The sequence below is a fragment of the Podarcis melisellensis genome (assembly GCF_964234715.1).
Source record: "Podarcis melisellensis genome assembly, chromosome: Z".
Taxonomy (NCBI): Eukaryota; Metazoa; Chordata; class Lepidosauria; order Squamata; family Lacertidae; genus Podarcis; species Podarcis melisellensis.
In genome coordinates, this window is record NC_138547.1 from 3,273,889 (window position 1) to 3,295,277 (window position 21,389).

The 21,389-nt window shown below is 46.7% G+C and overlaps 1 protein-coding gene across 2 annotated transcripts in view; it reads left to right on the top strand.

Moving 5' to 3' along the window:
* The window catches only part of ABCA2 (ATP binding cassette subfamily A member 2), a 102,381-nt gene that overhangs the window by 54,821 nt on the left and 26,171 nt on the right, over nt 1–21,389 (top strand). Inside the window, exons 16-28 of one of the 2 annotated variants that reach the window (XM_081896236.1) lie at nt 722–836; nt 4,202–4,392; nt 5,757–5,907; nt 6,713–6,917; nt 7,689–7,853; nt 8,460–8,640; nt 9,811–10,023; nt 10,899–11,095; nt 12,121–12,303; nt 13,550–13,734; nt 15,756–15,876; nt 16,494–16,784; nt 20,166–20,378. In XM_081896236.1, coding sequence (XP_081752362.1) covers nt 722–836; nt 4,202–4,392; nt 5,757–5,907; nt 6,713–6,917; nt 7,689–7,853; nt 8,460–8,640; nt 9,811–10,023; nt 10,899–11,095; nt 12,121–12,303; nt 13,550–13,734; nt 15,756–15,876; nt 16,494–16,784; nt 20,166–20,378 — 2,411 coding nt within the window. The remainder of the gene's footprint in view (nt 1–721; nt 837–4,201; nt 4,393–5,756; nt 5,908–6,712; nt 6,918–7,688; nt 7,854–8,459; nt 8,641–9,810; nt 10,024–10,898; nt 11,096–12,120; nt 12,304–13,549; nt 13,735–15,755; nt 15,877–16,493; nt 16,785–20,165; nt 20,379–21,389) is intronic. The other variant, XM_081896237.1, reaches the window with a different exon arrangement.

Below are 21,389 nucleotides of genomic sequence, written 5' to 3' on the forward strand. Positions count from 1 at the left end.
ATGCTAGAGGTCCTCTTATCCCAAGGTCAAACTGCAGCCTGACTTTCTTCCTAACTTTGGGAGAAACTTTGAGTAGAGTCAGGAGGCTGTGTTGCCCTGAGGGCAGAGTCATAAGCTGCTTCTGCTGGCTTGACTATAGCTTTCCTGCTATTATTATTATTATTATTATTATTATTATTATTATTATTAAACTGCCCTTCACCTTAAGGTCCCAGGGTAGGTTATAACACTAAAACACAATATTAGAAACAGCTTAAAACAGCTCACAATCACCAAAATAAGGTAGGGTCTAAAAATATGCACCCCTCAAATATCAAACGCCAGGGTAAAGAGGTGCATCTTTAGCATTCTCCAGAAGCTGTGCAATGAAGGTTCCAGATGCACCTTCATGGAGAGAGTTCCACAGATTAGGAACTGCTACAGAGAAGACCCTCTCCTGACCTACTGCTACCCTCAAAATTCAGAGGGGAGTGCAAAAACCAAGAGGGCCCTTACTGCCAATCTTAGCACCTGAGGGGTCTGTAGGGAAGGAGGCAGAATTTCCTTGATCAACAGGATACCTCAAGGACCCTTTTCCTGCTTTTATGTGTCAGGCTTCACCAGCCTGGTGCCCTCCAAATGTTTTGGACAGCATCTCCCAGTAGCCCCAGGGAAGCTGGAAGGCACCCAGTGGGTGAAACCTGTGGTAGGTTACTTTCCCCCTTCCTCTTCCTCCCTGCAGCTTTCTGTTCGTCATTGAGCACATGATGCCCCTCTGCATGGTCATCTCCTGGGTTTACTCAGTGGCAATGATGATTCAGCATATTGTGGCAGAGAAGGAGCACCGCTTGAAAGAGGTAAGCCCGCGGAGTTTGTTTCTCTGGTAGGTGGGCTGTGCCTTTTGCCAGGGCCTGGCCCCAATGGTAGCCGTAGTGGCTAATATTGAGCTTACATATTCAGAAGCAGTGTACCTTTGGCCACCAGATGCTGCGGGCAGTTGCCTTCACTCCCTCCTTGTGGTCTTCCAGGTGGCATGTGGCTGGCCAGTGTGGAAAGCTGCATGCTAGGCTCAGTGAGTGTTTTGGTCTGATCCTGCTCAGCTGTTGCATTATTTCCTATCTGCTCCAATATAAAAACATGTATAACATCCCCCTCCACAGGTATCATATAAATTATTGTTATCAATCCACATGTCCAGCATATAATGTCCCAGGACCAGCACAAAGGCTTTTCCTTATACATCACAGATAGTTGTTCCGAGAGAAGAATATAATTCAAGATGTACTCTTCAGGAAAGCATTTTCTTCAAAGATGCTTGGGAGAGTTTATACAGTTTCATTTGTATATTGAATAAATGACCACTATATTGGTTAAAACCTGTCCATATTTTCCCATTTCATGAATCACTTCTAAGCTATGAGTTATTTTCTCATCAATAGCCAATCTTATTTAGGCATTCAATAAACACATCAGGGGCTGAGAAATCCACAGGGCACAAAATTACTTTGGATGCTTCTGAGGAAACCAGTCCCCAAAATGCTTGTTTTCGTGTGGACACTGGTTAAACTGCATCAGATCCCCACAGTTGGCTTTAGCCAAAGTGGACTTGCTTCCTTTTGGCTTCCATCAGGGATGCAGAAGAATAGATAACAACTCCCAAATTAGCCAGTACCAGCCTTGGCTGACTGAGCAAATGGAATCCCCTGCCCTCCCTCCCGCTGCCCCGACTGAGTTTCCAGGCCTGGTCCCTGGCACTAAAATCATTCTGAGCATCTCTGTCTTTCTCTCTGACCTATTCTTCAGCACCATGCCCACCTCTCTACCAGGACCCTTGCCTGCAAGAATGTCGCAGCCTGTGCCAAAACCCACCTGCAAGCAGCTTCTCTGTTCCTTATCCTGGGTGTTAGCAATACCACTCTCTTGGGCAGTTGCTTATCCTTAGATAACACCTAAGTTTAAAAGATTGCAAGAAAGAGGAAGAAGAGAGGGCATAAAATTTTAGGCCGATTCCTTAATAAAGGAGGATCTGTTGTTAAGTACTTTTGTGTTGTTGTTGTTGTTAAATCATTTTTATTAGTTTTCCAATAAAAACATCCAGTTAACATATCAAATCGTAATCCAATTAAAATAAAAAACTAAATTAAAGAAGACCAAATTATCATTCAAATTATAATTATTAATTTTTCAGGGCTTCCCATAGTCTGGACCTTGAAGCATATTGCCAAATCTCAATCCTGCCTCTCCTCATTGTTTCCATGTTTTCCACATCTCGATTTTAACGCTTTAAAGTTCTCCGTCTCTATGATTCTCAATCATGTCAGACACCATATATCCTTTCATCCACCGAGTACAGCTTTATTTGCATATATATCTTTTTTCAACTGTCTTTTTGCCAGCTCCATTCCAATCCAGGCTGTTATCCAACTCTGTTATCTAAAGTTTCTGAAGTTTGATGACGCAGCAACTCCCAAATCTTTAATCCTTCCAATCCAGGCTGTTGTCCAAACCTCCTTTTGAGCTTTAATGTTAACATGAAAGTGGTTTTCTAATAAGGATGTGGTTTTTAAAAGAAAGAAAAAAAGAAATCCTGCAACTTAAGACGGCAGAATAAATAGCACCATCTAAACATACCTGTGAAATTGTGGAAGCCTTGGTCTGCAGAGAGACAGTAGTAGGTTGTTTCTTTTCCCAGGGGCAATTTGGAAGGCTTGCTTTTTGCGGTGTGGGCCCTTCTCCCACTCTTGTCTCTGGAGAAGCATATTTGGCAGGACTCTCATCTTCTGAACCAGGGTACCAGGGGTCTTCAGCATCTACCTTCACCCCTGACCATTGGCCACGCATGCAGGGGGTGGGGAGCAGCTGAAGGGCCACAGAAATCCCGCACCCCTGTTTTCAAGCCACTGTCAGTGCCCCCAAATAGCTCTTGGAGCAGTAAGTTCAAGCAGGTTCTCTGTGGCCGGCCGTGAAAACATCCATCGAGGCTGGATTGTTTTTGCAGTATATATGTCCTATTTTTATGGCAAACGCCAACTCAGCTGTGCTCCAGCAGAACATCCCGTCTCCTGCTAAGGAACTGCTGAGCTCAGCCACTGGAAGAGAAAATTAGGTGAGATCAAGAAGGGGGAGGTGGCAGACACGGACGCAGGTGGTCAGTATAACAAATGGTAGGTTAATGGCCTAGATTAGGATTTTTAGACAGCATTTCCCTTGGGATGGCAGAGCAAGGCTGAGCTGTGAATGCAATGCTGTGGCTTACAAATCTTGCTTCCTCCTGGCTGAGAAAGTCAGGGATGCCTTGCTGGTGATAGCAGCACTCAGCACTTGCTTCACAGATGTTAGATGTCTGTTCCTGCATCAGCCCTGGCCAGTATTACTATTCCCATATTACCTGTCTGGGGGACTGAGGTTGAAACAGCTGCTAGCCTAAGTGTGGCTCTGCCTCCTTCGTGAGGCAAGTGGTGACCCAGGAGACAGAGTTCCTGCTTCAAATGCTCTCATGTGACACCTACTCTAATCTCACTTCGGCATCCAGCAAAAACCTTCTTATTCTCCTAGGCTTTAAAACAACCAAGCAAACAAAACCACTTAAAGCCACCATGGGAGTTGCGTGTTTATCTGTTGTGCTGTTATTTATCATCTTTTTCTTGCTGTTTTTCTGTTTCTTAAGTCTCTTTATTACATATAACTGTAATAAATGAGTAGTTACATGATATATCTCAACTCTCTTCCAAGGAGTTCAAGGTGGCATACAAGGTTCTGTCCCCATATTATCTTCACAGCAACTCTGTGAAGTAGATTAGGGTGATGAGAGAGTGACTGGCTCAGGGTCGCCCAGCAAACTTAAAGATTAAGCAGGAATTTGAATCCTGGTCTGCCAGGTCCTAATCCCAACCCTCTTAACCACTCACACCATGCAGGCTGATTTGGAATCAGCGCTCCCTGGTGGTGAATACACATGCCTGCTGCCACATAACTGGAAGGTGCATAAAGTGGCATGCAAGAATTAGAATGCCTAAGCAGAATAATAAAGTAAAAATCCAAATTATAATAAATTCAGTTAAATACCAATATTGCAAAAAATAACTGCTCTGGTATTGCACGCATATTGTGTGCGCGCAGTACATGCTGTGTTTCACTAAACCGGAAAGGTGGTCGTGGCTCCTGTCCAGGGGCCATGGAATCTGGCCGCTTGGGCTGACAACATCTCCTTTCTTCCTCACAGGTGATGAAAATGATGGGGCTGAACAACGCGGTGCATTGGGTGGCCTGGTTTATCACAGGGTTTGTCCAGCTTTCCATCTCAGTCACGGCGCTGACTGCCATTCTCAAGTATGGGAAGGTTCTGATGCACAGTGACGTCTTCATAATTTGGCTGTTCCTTGCCATCTATGCTGTGGCCACCATCATGTTCTGGTAAGTTAAGGGAGGGAAGGAAAGCGGAGGCGGAGGGTGAAGATTGGATTTGAACAGGGGGCTTCCTGATTCACAGTTGTGTTTCTCAAGTGGGCAATGGGACATGACCAGGCAGGTTGTTTTCTCCCACTTGCTTGAAGGAGGCAGAAAAATGACCAGATGTGGGCTCCTCCCCTACCTTGGGGGCTCAGATCGTTTTTCTGCCTTGCTTGATGCTGGTCCTGTTTCCTCTACCGCTCTTCTGGCCTTAGTAATGAAAATCCCTGTGCATTTAAAAACTAGCAGGACAGGGAGAAGGTGAGAGTAAAAACATTCTCTCCGATATGCTAGTTTTCCATAGGCAGGTGTGGTTTTTCTTAAATTGTGGTGGAGGTATAAAGGAACCTTTAGGCATGAAAGTCCCATGCACAGTCAAAAAGTGGTGTGGTCCAAGCACCTCAGTAAGAATGAGGCCTCTCCCAGTGCGCCGTATTTATTCTCAACCCTGTAACCCTGGTGAGGCTGATCAGGGCTGCTGATAGTTTAAGAAACTTTGCTTCACAGGTCCTCATATAGCCCTTTGACATAATATGTGAATGTGTGTGTATATATATATATATATTTGTGTGTGTGTGTGTGTATACACACAATGTGCACAAGTAACTTTTAAATTATTAATTTTAATTTTAATTGCACAAATTTATCCATGTCTTGAATTCACCCCGTGGGTTTGTTATGTCCCGGCGTGGCCACCATGGAGAGGCAGAGCTGGTGCCTCAAGTGGGTGACAGGAGCTCCAGGATTTCAGCTAGGCAACTCCAGTCAGGCCCCTTAACCTGGGCATGCAAGTGGAGAGTCCCTTTCTGCTGTCTTGGGCATCCTTTCTAAAAGTAGAATCAATGGCATCTTCCTTGGGACATCTCAGAGGTGTACCTAGGCTCCCTCACACCCTTGGCACCCCCCACCTTGCTCCTTCGCCAGAGGGGCCTGCGTGTGTCACCCACCCACCCAGAACAGCAGAGGAGTGGCCCAGGGAGTGCGTGGAAATTCAGGTGGGCTGACTCCTAGCCACACCAAGCCAGAGGCGAGACGCACAATTTCCCAGGACCAAGCCTGACCAAGCCATAGTTATGCCCCTGGGGTACATGATGGGATCCAGCAAATGCCCAGCCTCACTTCCTTTTGAGGCCAGCCTCAGCAGTCTCAGGTGCTCTGCTGTGCCACGCAGGGTGCTAGAACAGGGGCGCAGCTTTGCCACCCGTTCTGATGGCTTGGCTCAGCTTCTGTGGTTGGTGAACCATCCCTGAGACTGTTTGCTTGCCATTTTCCCCCTTCAATGGGAGAATGCAGATTTGTGTTGCATGCCCGTCTCTTTCTTCCCTCAGCTTCCTGGTGTCAGTGCTGTATTCCAAAGCCAAGCTGGCTTCGGCCTGTGGCGGCATCATCTACTTTCTCAGCTACGTCCCTTACATGTACGTCGCCATCCGGGAAGAGGTGGCGCATGACAAGATTACCGCATTTGAGAAGTGCATTGCTGTGAGTAGCTAATGTGGTAGCCACCCTGACAGGGGTGGTGGCGGTGGTGATAGCATCTGTGGTCATGTAACTTGCTGGCAGGCAACCAGGGGAAGGGAAAGTGAGGCACACATATTTATGCCTGACAGCCCCATATGTGCTGAGAATGCCTTTCTAGTTTCTGGCTAGATTCACAGGCCATTGTTTGCTATGCAGGACATCTTCCAATTCAGACAATTTTTTTTGGGGGGGGGTATACAGGTGTTTGTTCCTGGCCAGCTTCCTTGTTTCTTAAGGAATTACTGTCCTGTTTTCCAAACCTGACCTTCATACAAGCAGATTTTGATGCTGGCCCCAGTAATTTTGTTTCTTGAGAACAGCTTTGCCATCATATTCTTTTTAATCGGTTTTCTAACTCTTACAATGGTGAGTTTGAAATCTCTGTGGCAGCTGCTGCTGAAACCTGCTGAAGAGTGGGACTGATCTGTATTTCCAAAAATTCCAGCCCAGGGTGGACTTCAGTGACCTCTTTACTCCCACTCCAGAAGCATAAAGAGGAGGATTAATTATGCAGACATGTGCATGATTTATGCTGGCTTCCACATTTCAGTTTTCAGTGCTGGTGCAGAATTCTGACTATAGTGTGGATGCAGCCTAGCACATCATATATCCTGGCTTAGCAGAAGCCTCCTAACTCATTAATTGTTGTGAGTAACTATGAGCTCCATTTAGTTGTTGGGAAAGCAGCGTGCAAATATTTAATCCAATAAAACCCTGCAGCATCTCTTAGTCTCTTCTCCCTCTTCCCTCCCCTGTTCTCCTCCAGTCTCTGATGTCCACCACTGCCTTTGGTCTGGGCTCTAAGTACTTCGCCCTGTACGAGGTGGCTGGTGTGGGTATCCAGTGGCACACCTTCAGCCAGTCGCCCGTGGAGGGGGATGACTTCAACCTTCTCCTTTCCATGATGATGTTGATCATTGACGCCGTAGTCTACGGGGTTCTGACATGGTACATTGAAGCTGTACACCCAGGTATGTGCGGGGATAAGGGGTGGGGAGACCCGGTTTTGCTGGGTTGCTCAGCCTCCTGCTGAGAGGAGGGTTGAGATCTGTCAGTCTCCTACTGCCATTGACTTAGGCTTACTTTCAAATCTTCCTCTGTTCATCCCATTTTATTGCATTTGCCCTCCACCATTTCCCCCCAAGGAGCTTAAAAAGGTGTGCATGGTCCCCCGCCCTCCCATTTTTTCCCCACACAACAATCCTGTGAGGTAGGTTAAAGGTAAAGGAACCCCTGACCATTAGGTCCAGTTGTGACTGACTCTGGGGTTGCGGTGCTCATCTCGCTTTATTGGCCAAGGGAGCCGGTGTACAGCTTCCGGGTCGTGGCCAGCATGACTAAGCCGCTTCTGGCAAACCAGAGCAGCACACAGAAACGCCATTTACCTTCCCGCCGGAATGGTACCTATTGATCTACTTGCACTTGACATGCTTTCGAACTGCAAGGTTGGCAGGAACTGAGACGGAGCAACGGGAGCTCACCCCGTCACGGGGATTTGAATCGCTGACCTTCTGATCGGCAAGCCCTAGGCTCTGTAGTTTAACCCACAGCGCCACCCGCGTCCCATGTGAGGTAGGTTAGGCTGACCCAAAATCACCAGTGAGCTTCACAGCTGAGAGGGGGTTTGAACCTGGTTCTTCTCCAATCCTATTCTGGTCACATCTCCACATCATTCTGCAGCACACAGTTTCTGCCCCAGTCCTAGCTCCAATTTCATGCCAATTCTTCTTCCTTCCCTATAGGAATGTATGGACTTCCCAGGCCCTGGTACTTCCCCTTTCAGAAATCCTACTGGCTGGGAAATGGGCGCACAGAGACATGGGAATGGACATGGCCTTGGTCACGAACCACCCGCCTGAGCGTCATGGAGGAAGACCAAGCTTGTGCCATGGAGAACAGGAGGCTGGGTGAGACAGAGAAGCAGAACCTCCCCGTTGGATGGCTGGGGACAGCGTGGAAACATAGAATACAGTACAATCACAACCTCAGCTTATGCAATTTAACTTGCATGGTTGAAGGCCGATCAGTTGAAATTGCACAAGCCAAATGTGTGCAGAGAACTTAAAAACCATTTCCATCCCAAGGAAACCTGGCGCTAAAGAGCTCTTAAGCTCTCCACCTTGCTTACCATGCAAGGTCCTCTCAGCACACCAGCTCTAGAAGATTTTACAGAAACTCGGTCACCCTGCCAGATCTCGCAAGAGCCCATGTGCTGAGTGGGCCTTTCCCAAATAAGCAAAGTGGAGAGCTCAAAAGCTTCAAAAAGTAAGGATGCTCGCAAGGGGTGGTTCCGGGGCAGGGGGCTTTGAGTATATGTGTTTTTCAATATACATATCATCCCTGAAACATAACCCCCACATAAAATGTGATCGTACTGTACCGGCTAGTATTTTGTTGTTGTAGTTGCTATTTGCAAGCTTGCAACTCATGTTGGGGTGGTCTTAGCACTCTGTGTTTTGTGGCATGTTGGCTAGTAACCAGCACACACACCAACGTTTTGGCTTTGCATACAGACGAGACTCGTGGGATTGAGGAGGAGCCGACCCACCTTCCACTGGTGGTTTGTGTGGACAAACTGACCAAGATCTACAAGACAGACAAGAAGTTGGCTTTGAACAAGCTGAGCCTCTACCTCTATGAGAACCAGGTGGTCTCTTTCCTGGGCCACAATGGAGCTGGCAAGACCACAACCATGTAAGTGTGTCAGCTTGGGTTTTGGTGAGCACCAAAATCACAAAACTGCAGGATGGCAGGGGCCGGGCGGCAGGGAGGGGCCAAAGTCCAGCAGATACCTTGCTAAATCTGTGCAGATTCTGCCAGTGAGAAAGGAAACTGCCCCAATTATCTTTCTCCTCCAGAGCCTTCACCAGCCTGCTTCATCTCTGCCTCTTGGCCTCCCTCTTCTCCTGCTTCAGCATCTGCCTCTGATTCTGGACTTCTCTCTGCCACAGACTCTCACCTCTCACTAAACCCTGTTACCCCTTCAGCTTCCAATACTTCCCCTTGCCTCTTTTTTCTCCCTGTGACCACTCATTGTTGTCCTACCACCAATCCCTGGACTCTAAGCCTTCCTCTGGTGGTTCCCCCCAGCTGGTTCCTGTTAGGGAATCATTCTTCCAGAAACAAGTAGAAAGTTTCTAAAAGGTTCCAGAGTTTTCCTGTACATATGGGAGTGGCACTCTGAGCTTAATTAGCATCAGCTGGAAGTGCCAATAAGAAGAAGACCACTCAGCTTCGTTTTTGCAGACGCCTGATGGCAGGTGTCTGACGAAAGAGTGCTGCTTGTAAAATCTGTTGAAGGACCGTTCCTGTAATTTACGAAGTGTGGGAGATAAGAGAGACTTTTGTTTGAAAGTGTGCTGTTAATTGCTGTTTATTTTAACCATCGAAAATGTATTTGCTACCATAATGCTTGTACCCGGTCTGGGAATAACATCTCTTGACCCAGACTTCACAGAGTTTGTGAGTCATCTTTAGAACAACTTTTGTTATTGTCCGCTGCTTCCAGGAAGATTGCTCTGCTAAACAGTTTAAAAGAGTATCTGTGCAGCGAAAGTGTGTGGACAGTAACCTCTAATAGTTCCTTCCATCACTCCTGTATCCAGCCAGTCCATGACATGCAAATACCAATAATAACAACAATATTAACAGCAGTAGCCCTTTCCAGTCCGCTCCCAAAGGCCTGTTGAAATAAAAAAGTCTTCACCTGCTGGCAGAAGGACATCAAGGAGAGAGCTAGCCTAATTTATCAAATACAATGAAATGAAATAATGAATCACCTTGTGGCCCCTTCTCTTTGCCCCTGTGTTGATGGGCTGTAGGTGGGTGTGGCTTGATGATGTCTCTCCCTCCCTTCCCTCTTAGGTCCATCCTGACAGGCCTCTTCCCTCCAACCTCTGGCTCGGCTACCATTTATGGCCACGACATCCGGACAGAGATGGATGAGATCCGGAAGAACCTGGGCATGTGCCCGCAGCACAACGTGCTTTTTGACAAGCTGACTGTGGAGGAGCACCTGTGGTTCTACTCGCAGCTCAAAGGCATGGCAGAAGAGGAGATACGCAAGGAGATGGACAAGTAGGCAGGCTCAGCCCATCCCTCTCCTCTGCACCAGACACTTCCTCTGCAGTCAACAGACCATTATAACATTTTATAGCAATTAATAGATTTAATGAAAAATATACATTAATTCAACTAAAAATGATAATAATGCTAAGCAGTATATTTTATATGTATATATGGCAATCATGGGTAGTCTAATGATAACGGCTGTATCCAAAAACATTGCCACTTGCACTGGGATTGGCTAATTGAAGCAGAGCGAGCCTAGGAGATTCAGCAGAGCAGTAAGGGAGGGAATGTGTAATGGGATATATAGAGAGACCTTAGAATTCCTATAACAGACTAGATGACCCTTGGGATCCCTTCCAACTCTGCGATTCTATGATTCTATCTCATGTATAGCAATCGACCCTGGCAGGGGAGGGAACCCCAGTGGCTGGCAGGAGCAGTGTCCCATGGTTATGTAGGTTGGGGTTGAAGACCTGCACATGCACCCAGAATTCAGAAATGGTGCACATATGGTTAACCTCATCCTCAGGTCTCCCATAGTATTATTTGTACAACCCCTGACATTAATCCTGCCTGCCCCAACCCAGTGCCCTTGATGAGGACGCAGATGTTTTGGCGTGCCATTCCCACCAGCCAGTTAGCGTGGCCATTTTGTAGCCTGAAACACCAGGTTAAGGGGCGGGGAGACACAAACCAGGTTGGGGTAGGCTCATTTAATCATACTTTGGGGTGGAGAGAGGGGAGGCCAGCATTTGGGAGAGGGGCAAAGGGAATGCTATCCTCCTCCCATCCCTTTGTGGAGGAGCCTACAAAGTTCTAGGGTCGGACTTGGCCACTTTGGAAGACTAAACCCCCCTACCCATGTCATTGTGTTCCTCCAGGATGATTGAAGACCTGGAGCTGACCCACAAGTGCCACTCCCTGGTGCAGACGCTGTCAGGAGGGATGAAGAGGAAGCTGTCGGTGGCCATTGCCTTTGTCGGAGGGTCCCGGGCTGTCATCTTGGATGAGCCCACTGCTGGCGTGGACCCCTATGCACGGAGAGCTATTTGGGACCTCATCCTCAAATACAAACAAGGTAAGTGAGATAAATGGGTGCTGCCTCACTTTGCTGGGGCTTGACAGGTGGGGTGTACCAGCTACCAACCCACATCCTTTAAAGCCCTATGTGGCCTAGGACCCACGTACCTATGGGGCCGCCTCTTCTGGTATGCCCCACGGAGGACCTTAATGTCCACAAATAACAACACTTTGGAGGTCCCAAGCCGCAAGGAGGTTAGATTGGTCTCAACTAGGGCCAGGGCCTTTTCAGTACTGGCCCTGACTTGGTGGAACGCTCTGTCACAAGAAACTAGGGCCCTGCGGGACTTGACATCTTTCCGCAGGGCCTGCAAGACAGAGCTGTTCCACCTGGCCTTTGGTTTGGATTCAGTCTGACCCTTATGTTTCCCTCCCCTTACGGTTTTGATCCATGGGCTACTTTTAAAATGAGGCTGCATTTTAAATTGCATTTTAAATTGTCTTGTTGTCTTTTCCCCCTATTATGTTTTTATTGTAATTTTACTGGTGTTAGCCACCCTGAGCCCGGCTCTGGCCAGGGAGGGCAGGGTATAAATAAAATAATTATTATTATTATTATTATTATTATTATTATTATTATTATTATTATTATCCTTTTTCCTTCCCTTGTGTCAGTTCGGCTGACCTTTCTGGAATGGGGTGGGGTGGGGTGGGGTGGAGCCAACACTGCAAAGCGTCTTGGCACTGCTTTAAATGCACAGTGTGAATGTGAGCCTTGGGGTGGACAACTAGTTCATATTTGTATCAATAAGGATCTTAGAGTCAATCTTAGAGTTGGAAGGGACCCTGAGGGTCACTTAGTCCAACCCCATGCAGTTTAGGACTCTCAGCTAAAACATCCCTGACAGATGGCCGTCCAACCTCTGCTTAAAAACCTCCAGTGAAGGTGAGTGCATGATGCAGAAGATTGTATTTCTCCAGAACATTGTGGTTAAGGAATGTGTCCTTTTGTGAGGGGCTGTTGCCCTGTCCTTTGTGACTCTGTGACAGCCCCTTTATCTAACCCTCACCCTTTCCCCACAGGAAGGACTATCCTCCTGTCCACGCACCACATGGATGAGGCTGACCTCCTGGGTGACCGCATCGCCATCATCTCTCATGGGAAGCTGAAGTGCTGTGGGTCCCCCCTCTTTCTGAAGAGCACCTACGGTGACGGGTACAAGCTTACCGTCGTTAAGAAGCAGTCGGACGCCCGAGCCAATGCTGGTCAGTGTTGGGCGTCGTGGTTTCAGGGGCTTCAGAACCAGACAACCGTTATTTGTTTAAAGAGCAATTTGACTCTGGCCACCCTTGTTTGTTGTGCTCAGTTTCTAATACTCAGGTGCAGACTGCCCCTGTACATGGAGGTTCCATATAGCGGTTTGCCTTAGTGGTTGCTGATAGGCTCCTCCTCCTCCTCTTCCTGTCCCATATCTTTGACTAGTTTCCACTTAAAGCCACCTCAAATGGAGGTCTTTATTGAACCACGCAAATCCCATAAGGCTTTTCTGTGTCGTGTGAGGAAGTACTTATTTTTATCTTTCTTGGTTTTATATGCCATCAGTTTTTTATTGGGTGACACTCCCCAACTATTCTTGGCCCACCAACCCATAAGGATGGAAAGCCATACTTTGGGATGGTTAACTATCCCTAAATATAGGAAGCCTTCCTCTTTGGCCAGGTTTAATTGATTAGATGGAAGATGCAGTAAAAACCCAATGGCTGTTGCCCTTGTGACAACTGCTCTATGTCCATTTCTACTGTAGTTTCTGTCAAGGGGCTAGGAAAGGCCTGATACATCCCATCAAACACTCCCTCCCCTGTTGCTCTGCTGAGTCTCTTATGGTCACTCTGCTTCAGGATCAACCACAGTGCAGGTGACAGTGTTTTTGGATACAGCTGTTCTCATTAGAGAAAGTGAATATAGTAGAGAAGTTTTCTCCCTCCCTCATGACACTAGAACTTGTGGACATCAAATGAGGTTGAATATTGGACCATTCATGTCAGAAGAAAGTACTTATTCATGCAGCACATCGTTATAAACTGTGGAACTCCCTCCTGCAGGGGACAGTGATTGCCACCAACTTGGATGGCTTTAAAAGAGGATTCATGGAGGAGACCAATGCTATGAATGGCTACTAGGCACAGTAGCTCTCCTCTGCTTCCATGGTCGGAGGCAATAAAGGCTTCTGAATCCCAGTCTCTGGAAAGCACAGGAGGGGAGGGAGAGGGCTCTTGTGCTCATGTTTTGCTCGCGGGTATCCCATTGAAGAATCCTCTTGACCACCATGAAAACAGGATGCCGGACTAGATGTGCCACTGGCCAGATCCAACAGGCTATTCTTATGTCCTTATGTGCTTATGATATGCATATGTGTATTTTTGTTAATGTTCCTGGTTGTAAACTGATATAAGGTGACAGCAAATAAATAATCTTTTTCTCCTTCTCCCCCGCCCCCTCCTCTTTGTTTAGACTCTGGGCAGACCCACAGCTCTCCCTGCCAGTCTTCCATCAGCCCTTGCTCCGAAGCACGAGTCACACAGTTCATCAAGAAGTATGTTGCTTCCTGCCTCCTCATCTCTAACACCAACACAGAGCTCTCCTACATCCTCCCCAGTGAAGCAGTCAAGAAGGGCTGTTTTGAAAGGCTCTTCCAGGTACCACCCAGCTGGTGAATAAACAAAAGGGGGTGGACAGGACTGGTTGGCTGGCATCCATCTGTCTCATGAGACAATGGAGGAGTGCGCCTTTGGGGGTGAAGTCAAACTGTTGAAGAGTTGCAGCGCCTGCTGTGGCTATGGGGACTAAAATGGGAGAGACATGTTTTGTTGCAGCTGGGGCAGAGGAAGGCATCTAGTTGTGCTGCTGCAGATGCACCATGGCGTTTAATCTTTCTGTGTCCCTCCCAGCTGTCATTCCTCCTCTGGACACTGCTGTGGATGCACGACCTGATTGTCTGTCTCCAGGCACTGTGGTCGTTTGCAAGTGATTCCTATATGGGGGGGGGGGCATTAATGTTGCCAGCCTTCATGTCCCATTTGCAGACATCTTTAAAGTGGGGCACATAGGGTTTGGTTTAAATTTTGGATCTGTAGTCACACCCTCATACCCTCAAAGGCCTGGGCGGTTGTTTGGTAGGCACTTAAGAAATGTTTTAAAACAATAATGGATTGTTCGTTGGTTTTCTTGTTTGCTTATTGCATAAAACCTAGATGCCGCTTGATTGCAAAAAAAAGCGCCCCTCAAAGCATTTTTTTAAAGATAATAAAATTATCAGTGAGAAAGATTAACTGCTATAAATCAAAGCTTTCAAAAAGTTAAAACAGTAGACTAGAAACAGAATTAAACTCACCTCAACTTTCTAAACATCTGGGTAGGCTTATTTTAACAAGAATGTTTTTAGTAGGAACCAAAAAGAGTACATACGGTGAAGGTGACTGATCTCCGTATTCCTGCGCTGTGATATCCACTCCTTTCTCCAGCAAACAGAAATTTGCCTTCGAGATTGCCTCGTCCCATGCCCACTCAACCACTTCCATCTGCAGAACCAGCACAGTTACAGTTCCCACATAATATTCATTCCGCACTTGCAAGAAATTGATCTTTTAGTGTGGCAGCACCCACACACTTCGGAACTCCCTGCCTGTTGACATCAGGCAGACTCCTCCACTGTACTTGTTTTTGGCACTCACTAACATCTTTTGTTTAGGCGAGTCTACCCAAATATGTAGAACACTGACATGTGTTTTAATGCAGTTTTTAGAGTATCAGTGATTTTAATTATTTTTTGAATGTTTCAAATAGATGTTTTATTCTTTTTGTGAACTGTTTTACAAGCTGCCTATGTGAACCCAATAATTAGGTCATGGGCAATAGCTCATCCCCTCTTTTACCCTCCCCAGCAACTGATATTCAGAGGTAGACTGGCTCTGAATGTGGAATATTCTATAGCTATCATGACTAGGAGCCATTGATAGCCTTCTCATCCGTGATTTATTTTATTTTTTAGCACTCAGTGCTTTTTTATAGAAAAAGGTACCAGTTCTCACTATGAAGTTGTTAGATTAAGTGCCACACCTTTAACATGGGGTGGGGGTGGGGGTACTGCATACCCTCAAGTACCCCCAGAAGAAGAGAAAGCACTGCTAGCACCCTTTAAATCAGTGGCTATCAGCACATCTTGTGGCTGTGAATTCCAAAAGGTAGTTGTGCATTGTCTAAAGAACAAGGAAGGCAAGATCAGGGCCTGCTCCAGTCAGGCTTTCCCCTCTTTCTGCAGAGCCAACTGCTACCATATTAAATGTGGAAAGGAGCATCTGATGGCAGCCAACACCTGCTTCAGTGTTCACTTTTGTGAACGTGTGGTGCCTGATGCATCTGTTGCATTTTTCCTAAATGTAGTTAGCTGCTTTGGAAGACTCTAGTTGAAAAGCAGGATACATATCTACTAAATAAATGAATGTGTAACTTTGTGTAATAAATGAATGTGTAAATTTTGCCCATCCCAACAGGACAGCTGTTCCACCAATAACATCATACCTGGATGGTGTGCTCAAAGAAGGATGCTCTTGGCTGATCAGAATATTTTGACTATTAGCAGTGTGTGGTGTCTAGTGAAGGTTAGATGGACACACCTGTGTTGACTCCCCTCTGGTTTCCTCCCATTCTATTTCTTTAGCACCTGGAGCACAGTTTGGATGACCTAGACCTGACCAGTTTTGGGCTGATGGACACCACCCTGGAAGAGGTTTTCCTCAAGGTCTCAGAGGAAGACCAGTCTCTGGAGAACAGTGATGTCGGTAAGAATCATAGAATTGTAGAGTTGGAATGGACCTGGCCTGGGGGTCATCTCATCCAACCCCCTGCACTGCAAAATCTCAACTAATGCGTCCATGACAGATGGCCTCCAAACTTCTGCTTAAAAACCTCCAAGGAAGGACACAACCTCCCAAGGGAGAACATTGAGAACACTATGAGAGCATTAATCTTATTTTCTTATCTGGCTTTAGAGTGAACCTCTTCATGTTCCAATGTCACATCCAAACACATACTGTGGACCTGTAATAGCAAGTCTCTACCTGATGCTTTGCTTTGTTTAGTTGTAAAGTATTTCACTTACTTTGTGAACTTAAGAAAGGTTTAAGAAAAAGGAATCTGCTCATTTTGAACAAACTGTAAAACCAAATAAAAAGGTTACTGAACTGTAGTTCATAAAATTGACTTTGTACATACTGTTGGGCTCAAACCAAACCCTATTTTCCACTACTCTGCTTTTTTTGTTGGTAATCCATCAGAACAAATTTGTCTCTTAAGGGCAATGGCGGAGGAAGCGAGCGGTTGTCTTGAGAGCCTCTCGGGGCATTCTTCTGTGACTGCACTGAATAAATAACCTTCACTCTTTCTCCATCCCTTACAGATGTGAAAGAGTCCCAAAAGGACAGCTTCCCTCTGCCTGACTCCCAACTGGGCCCCAAGGCTGAGGCTAACGGGGAACTCCTCCTAGGGGCAGAGACTCTCGAGAAGCCTGAGGCAGACCAGGGGAACCTGCGGGCCTGCTCCCAGCTCACCCAGTCTCAGACGTCACTGCAGTCGTCGTCCTCAGCCGGCTCTGTGAGAGGCGATGAAGGTGGGGCTTATTCGGAGTTCTATGGGGATTACTCTCCGTTGTTTGATAACCCGCAAGACCCTGATAACGTCAGTCTGCAAGGTTTGTAACACGTGAGAGACCTTGCGTGTTCCCCACCCCGGGAGGAGGGCACCGTGGTGTGGCGGTGGGTGGGTGGGGAAGAGATCCTACACTGTGGCTGCAGAGGTGTGAGGGGAGAATGTCTCACCTGGAAACCTTAAGGATTTGGTGCTGTGGGCCTAGAATCATAGAACCATAGAAGAGACCCCAAGGGTCATCCAGCCCAACCAATGCAGGAATTTCAGCTGAAGCAATGGAATTTTCCAGTTACCGTATTTTTCACTCTATAAGATGCACCAGACCATAAGATGCACCTAGTTTTTGGAGGAGGAAAACAAGAAAGAAAATATTCTGAATCCCAGAAGCCAGAACAGCAAGAGGGATCGCTGCGCAGCAATCCCTCTTGCTGTTCTGGCTTCAGCGATAGCTGCGCAGCCTGCATTCGATCCATAAGATGCACACACATTTCCCCTTACTTTTTAGGAGGGAAAAGGTGCGTCTTATAGAACATCAAAATACGGTAAAACTTCAGCAAAATACATAACAGGCATTTTCCATTTCAGTGTCCATTAAACCATTATACTTAACATGATGGGACTCAGCTACAAGTGCTTTCACCCTAACAGGGTGTGGAGCTAGCACTTAGAATCATAGAATTGTAGAATTGGAAGGGACCCCCGGGATCATCTAGTCCAACCCCCTGCATTGCAGGAATCTCAGCTAAAGCATCCTTGACAGATGGCCATCCAAATTCTGCTTAAAAACCTGCAAGGAAGGAGAGCCCACAACTTCCCAAGGGACACGATTCCACTGTCTAACACCTCTTACTGTCAGAAAGTTTTTCCAGATGTTTAGTCAGAATCTCTTTTCTTGTAACTTGAAGCCATTGGTTTGAGTCCTATTCTTCAGAGCAGTAAAATGAGCTTGTTTCCCCCCATATTCCATTTGATAGCCCTTAAGATATTTGAAGATGGCTATCATATCTCCTCCCAGTCTTCTCTTCTCCAGGTTAAACAAACCCAACTCTCTCAATCTTTTCTCATAAGGTTTGGTTTCCAGGCCCCTGGTCATCTTGATTTCTTCTTTCTTAAATTGTGGTTCCCAGAACTGGACACAGTACTCCATGTGTGGTCTGACCAAGGCAGAATAGAGTAGTACTATTATTTCTCTTGATCTGGGACACCTTACATTTATTCCTGTTTAAATTGACTTTGTTAGATTGGGCCGTGTTCTCCAATCTGTTAAGATCATTTTTAATTCCAATTCTGTCTTCTGTGGCATTAGCTACCCCTCCCAGTCTGGTGTCATCTGCAAATGACATCCCCTAAATTCCTTCATCATAAGTAGATTATAAAGATGTTGAACAACAACAGGCTCAGAACCGAACCTTGCAGCACTGCACTTGTCACCTTTTTCCAGGATGTCAAGGAACCACTAATGGTGGTTTGGGTTTGGTCAGTAAACCAGCTATGAATCCACCTAAGAATTACCTCATGCACCCCACATTTTACCAGCTTCCTTGCAAGGATATCATGGGGGACTTTGTCAAAATCAAGATTTTGAAATCAAGATACACTTAACTCCATCAAAAAAAGAAATGAGAATTGTCCGGCATGACTTGGTTTTGAGAAACCCATGTTGAAAAGCATCCCATGCTTAGAAAACCATCGTTTTCTGAGTGCTCACAGACCAAATGTTGAATTATCTGTTCAATGACCTTTTCTGGTATTGATGTCAAGCTCACTGGTTGATAGTTATTCAGGTCGTCTTCTCCCTTTTTGAAAATGAGGACAACATTTGCCTGCCTCCAGTCTGCAGGGGCCTCAACTGTTCTCCAAGAAGTCTCAAAGATCATAGGCAAAGGCTCTGAGATTTCACCTGCAATCTCCTTTAGTGTACCCTTGGGTGCAGCCAGGGGTGTATGCTCCCCCCCTGGTGGGAATGGAGGTCACCATTGGTCAGGGTGTGGAACAGGGCACCCTCAGTGCCCCATCAACCTCTGTGCTCTGTCCCCATGTGTGCCATCAGCCAGTGGGCAGAGGGCGAGGCTCAGGGTGTGAAAAGCACCCTCCACACCCTGCTCCTCCCTTGACTGGCACTCAGTCAGAGGCGGGGGCTGGATGAGCGCAAGGAGGGAGTCTGAGGTGGGTCTGATGCTGTTTTTTTTAGAGGGAGGGATCTGTAAGATAAGCTAACAGATTGGTTTGTGAGGCTGCTTCTGCTTGCTCCCCCTGGTGGGCAGGTGGGGAGTGTTGGTTATTTATGGACACCAGACTAACTGAAACATAAAAAGCCCAGACCTCTGCCCCAAGGGGCTTCCAGTCTAAATATATGAGAGACCACTTCCTGCTCTGCAGACCCTTCCAGGTGGCCCTCTTGGTAGTTCCACAGCCCTCAGAGGTTTGGAGTGGTGGCCCGAGAGAGGGTCTTCTCTGACCCTGAGCTGTGCAGTTCCCTCCCCAGAAAGTTGTATCTGGCACCCTCGCCATACAGCTTTTGGGGAATGCTAAAGATGCACCTCTGAACCCTGGCCTTTGACATTTGAGATGTGTTTCTTCAGAACCCACTCTGTTTATGTAAATGCAAAGTGCTTCAACTGTGTGTGGTGTTTTTTTATTCCGGATTTTAAATTGCTGTAATCCACCATGGGGGCTGCTGGCAAATGGTGGGTGATAAATAAAAATAATAATAATGATGATGATGATGATGATGCAGCCAACGCACATCTTATGCGGGGGTTACATTTCAGGGATGGCATTTAAGGCCAAAATTGTTCAGTATCAAAGCACCCACTTGGAACTGACCCTGCACAAGCAGACTTGCCTTCTGGAGCCAATGACCCAAACAAGTATTACCTTCCCCAGCAAGGCATGTAGCTTTTAAGCTCCCTGCCTTGCTTACTGGGCTCTTGGAGGCTTTTGCGGAAACTCGAATAGACCCTTGAGATCTGACAAGAGCTGACCATAGTCCGGTAAGCAAGGAGTAGATCTTAAAAGCTCTTTCTTCGCTGGGAAAACCCTGCACAAAAGAGCTTTTAAAGCTCTCCGCCTTCTGTGCATTTGTGATTTTGACCGGTCAGCCGTCCACCGCGTAAAGTCAAAATTGCACAAATTAAATGTGTGTTAAGTTGTATTAAGTAAAGCATTTTGACAGTGGGGAAGACTGCAGGAGGTGAGGGGGGGCAGGAGAAGGCACAGGACTCAAAGCACCACATGAATGCCATTCTGTGGGGTACCACTCCTATAGGCCCCGTGTCTCTGGGACTTCCATGTGGGCTCATCTTCTGCCTGTTTTCGGTAGGTGGGGGTCATATATCTGCCTGCAGCCTGTTGTTTTTGGACCCCACCCTACAAGAGAGAGAAAGAGAAGCCTCAGTCTCCCCTCTGCTCTTTCCCGCTGCAGACCCAGAGGCGGACCCGGATGAACATGTGCTGGTGGGTCAGGGAAGCATCAAGCTGGAGGGCTCTTGGCTCAAGCTGCGCCAATTCCACGGGCTCATCGTCAAGCGGTTTCACTGTGCCAAGCGGAACACCAAGGCCCTCTTCTCCCAGATCCTGCTGCCTGCGTTCTTCGTCTGTGTAGCCATGACAGTGGCGCTCTCCGTGCCCGAGATAGGTAGGCGCACTTCGTTCTGAAGCAGGCTGTGCCCCCAGCGGTCCCCCAAAATACAGAAGGCCAGATTATTAATTGATTGATTATTTCATTTAGCTTCATTTCATAATATTTATATGCCGCTTGATTGTAGAAGACCTTAAAGCAGTTTACACACACACAAAAAGAACAGAACACAGTAAGTTTCTTTAGTAAAAACAATTACAACATTTTTTAAAATAAGCATACCAGCATTCTAAATCTCTGACTAGGCTTGCCTAAACAAAAATATTTTTAAGCAGGTACCAGAAAGGGTACAGTGGCAGGGAGTTCCAAAGTGTAGGTGCTGCCACACTGAAGATTAAGCCTGGTATACTGTAGAGATGAGAGCACTGGGCTGTTTTAACGGTGGCACCTAGACTGTGGATCTCAGTCCCTTGGAGTAATATAGCTTCCATGGTTCAGATTTCTTTTGGATCTGTTTCAGTTTCAGCAGGGCCTTTGAATTATTGCTACCCTGGTTTTCTAGTTCAGCTGCATGGTCATCATATTTGTTGTTTGGATTCTGGATTTTAAAACACTTTTACATTGCAAGCTACTTTGAAGGTATTTGAGACGGGTGCACAGTGTATCTTCTGTTAAAACATCTGCCCTATATGCTGATATGCTGCTGGGCCAGGTTCAAGGTTCTTGTGTTGATATACAAAGCCCTTGATATACAAAGCCCTTGGGTCCAGGGTCTTGAGCACCACCTGGCTGCCAAATTCTACACCAGCTGAAGTTTCTGAACCTTCTTCAAAGGCAGCCCCACATAGACCGTGTTGCAGTATGACTGAGAGTTTCAAAATGAAAAGATGGTGTGCTTTGTGGAAAAACTGGAAGAGATCAGGAAGGGACCAAGAGGTGTTTAGGAGTGGAGGGAATCCATAGAATATTGGGGGAAGGATTCATATATCCCCACCCCATGCATTTTAGTGCTTAAATTGGGGGTATCTCTTAGAGCTTCAAAGCAGCTGTAACAAATGTTGTTTGTTT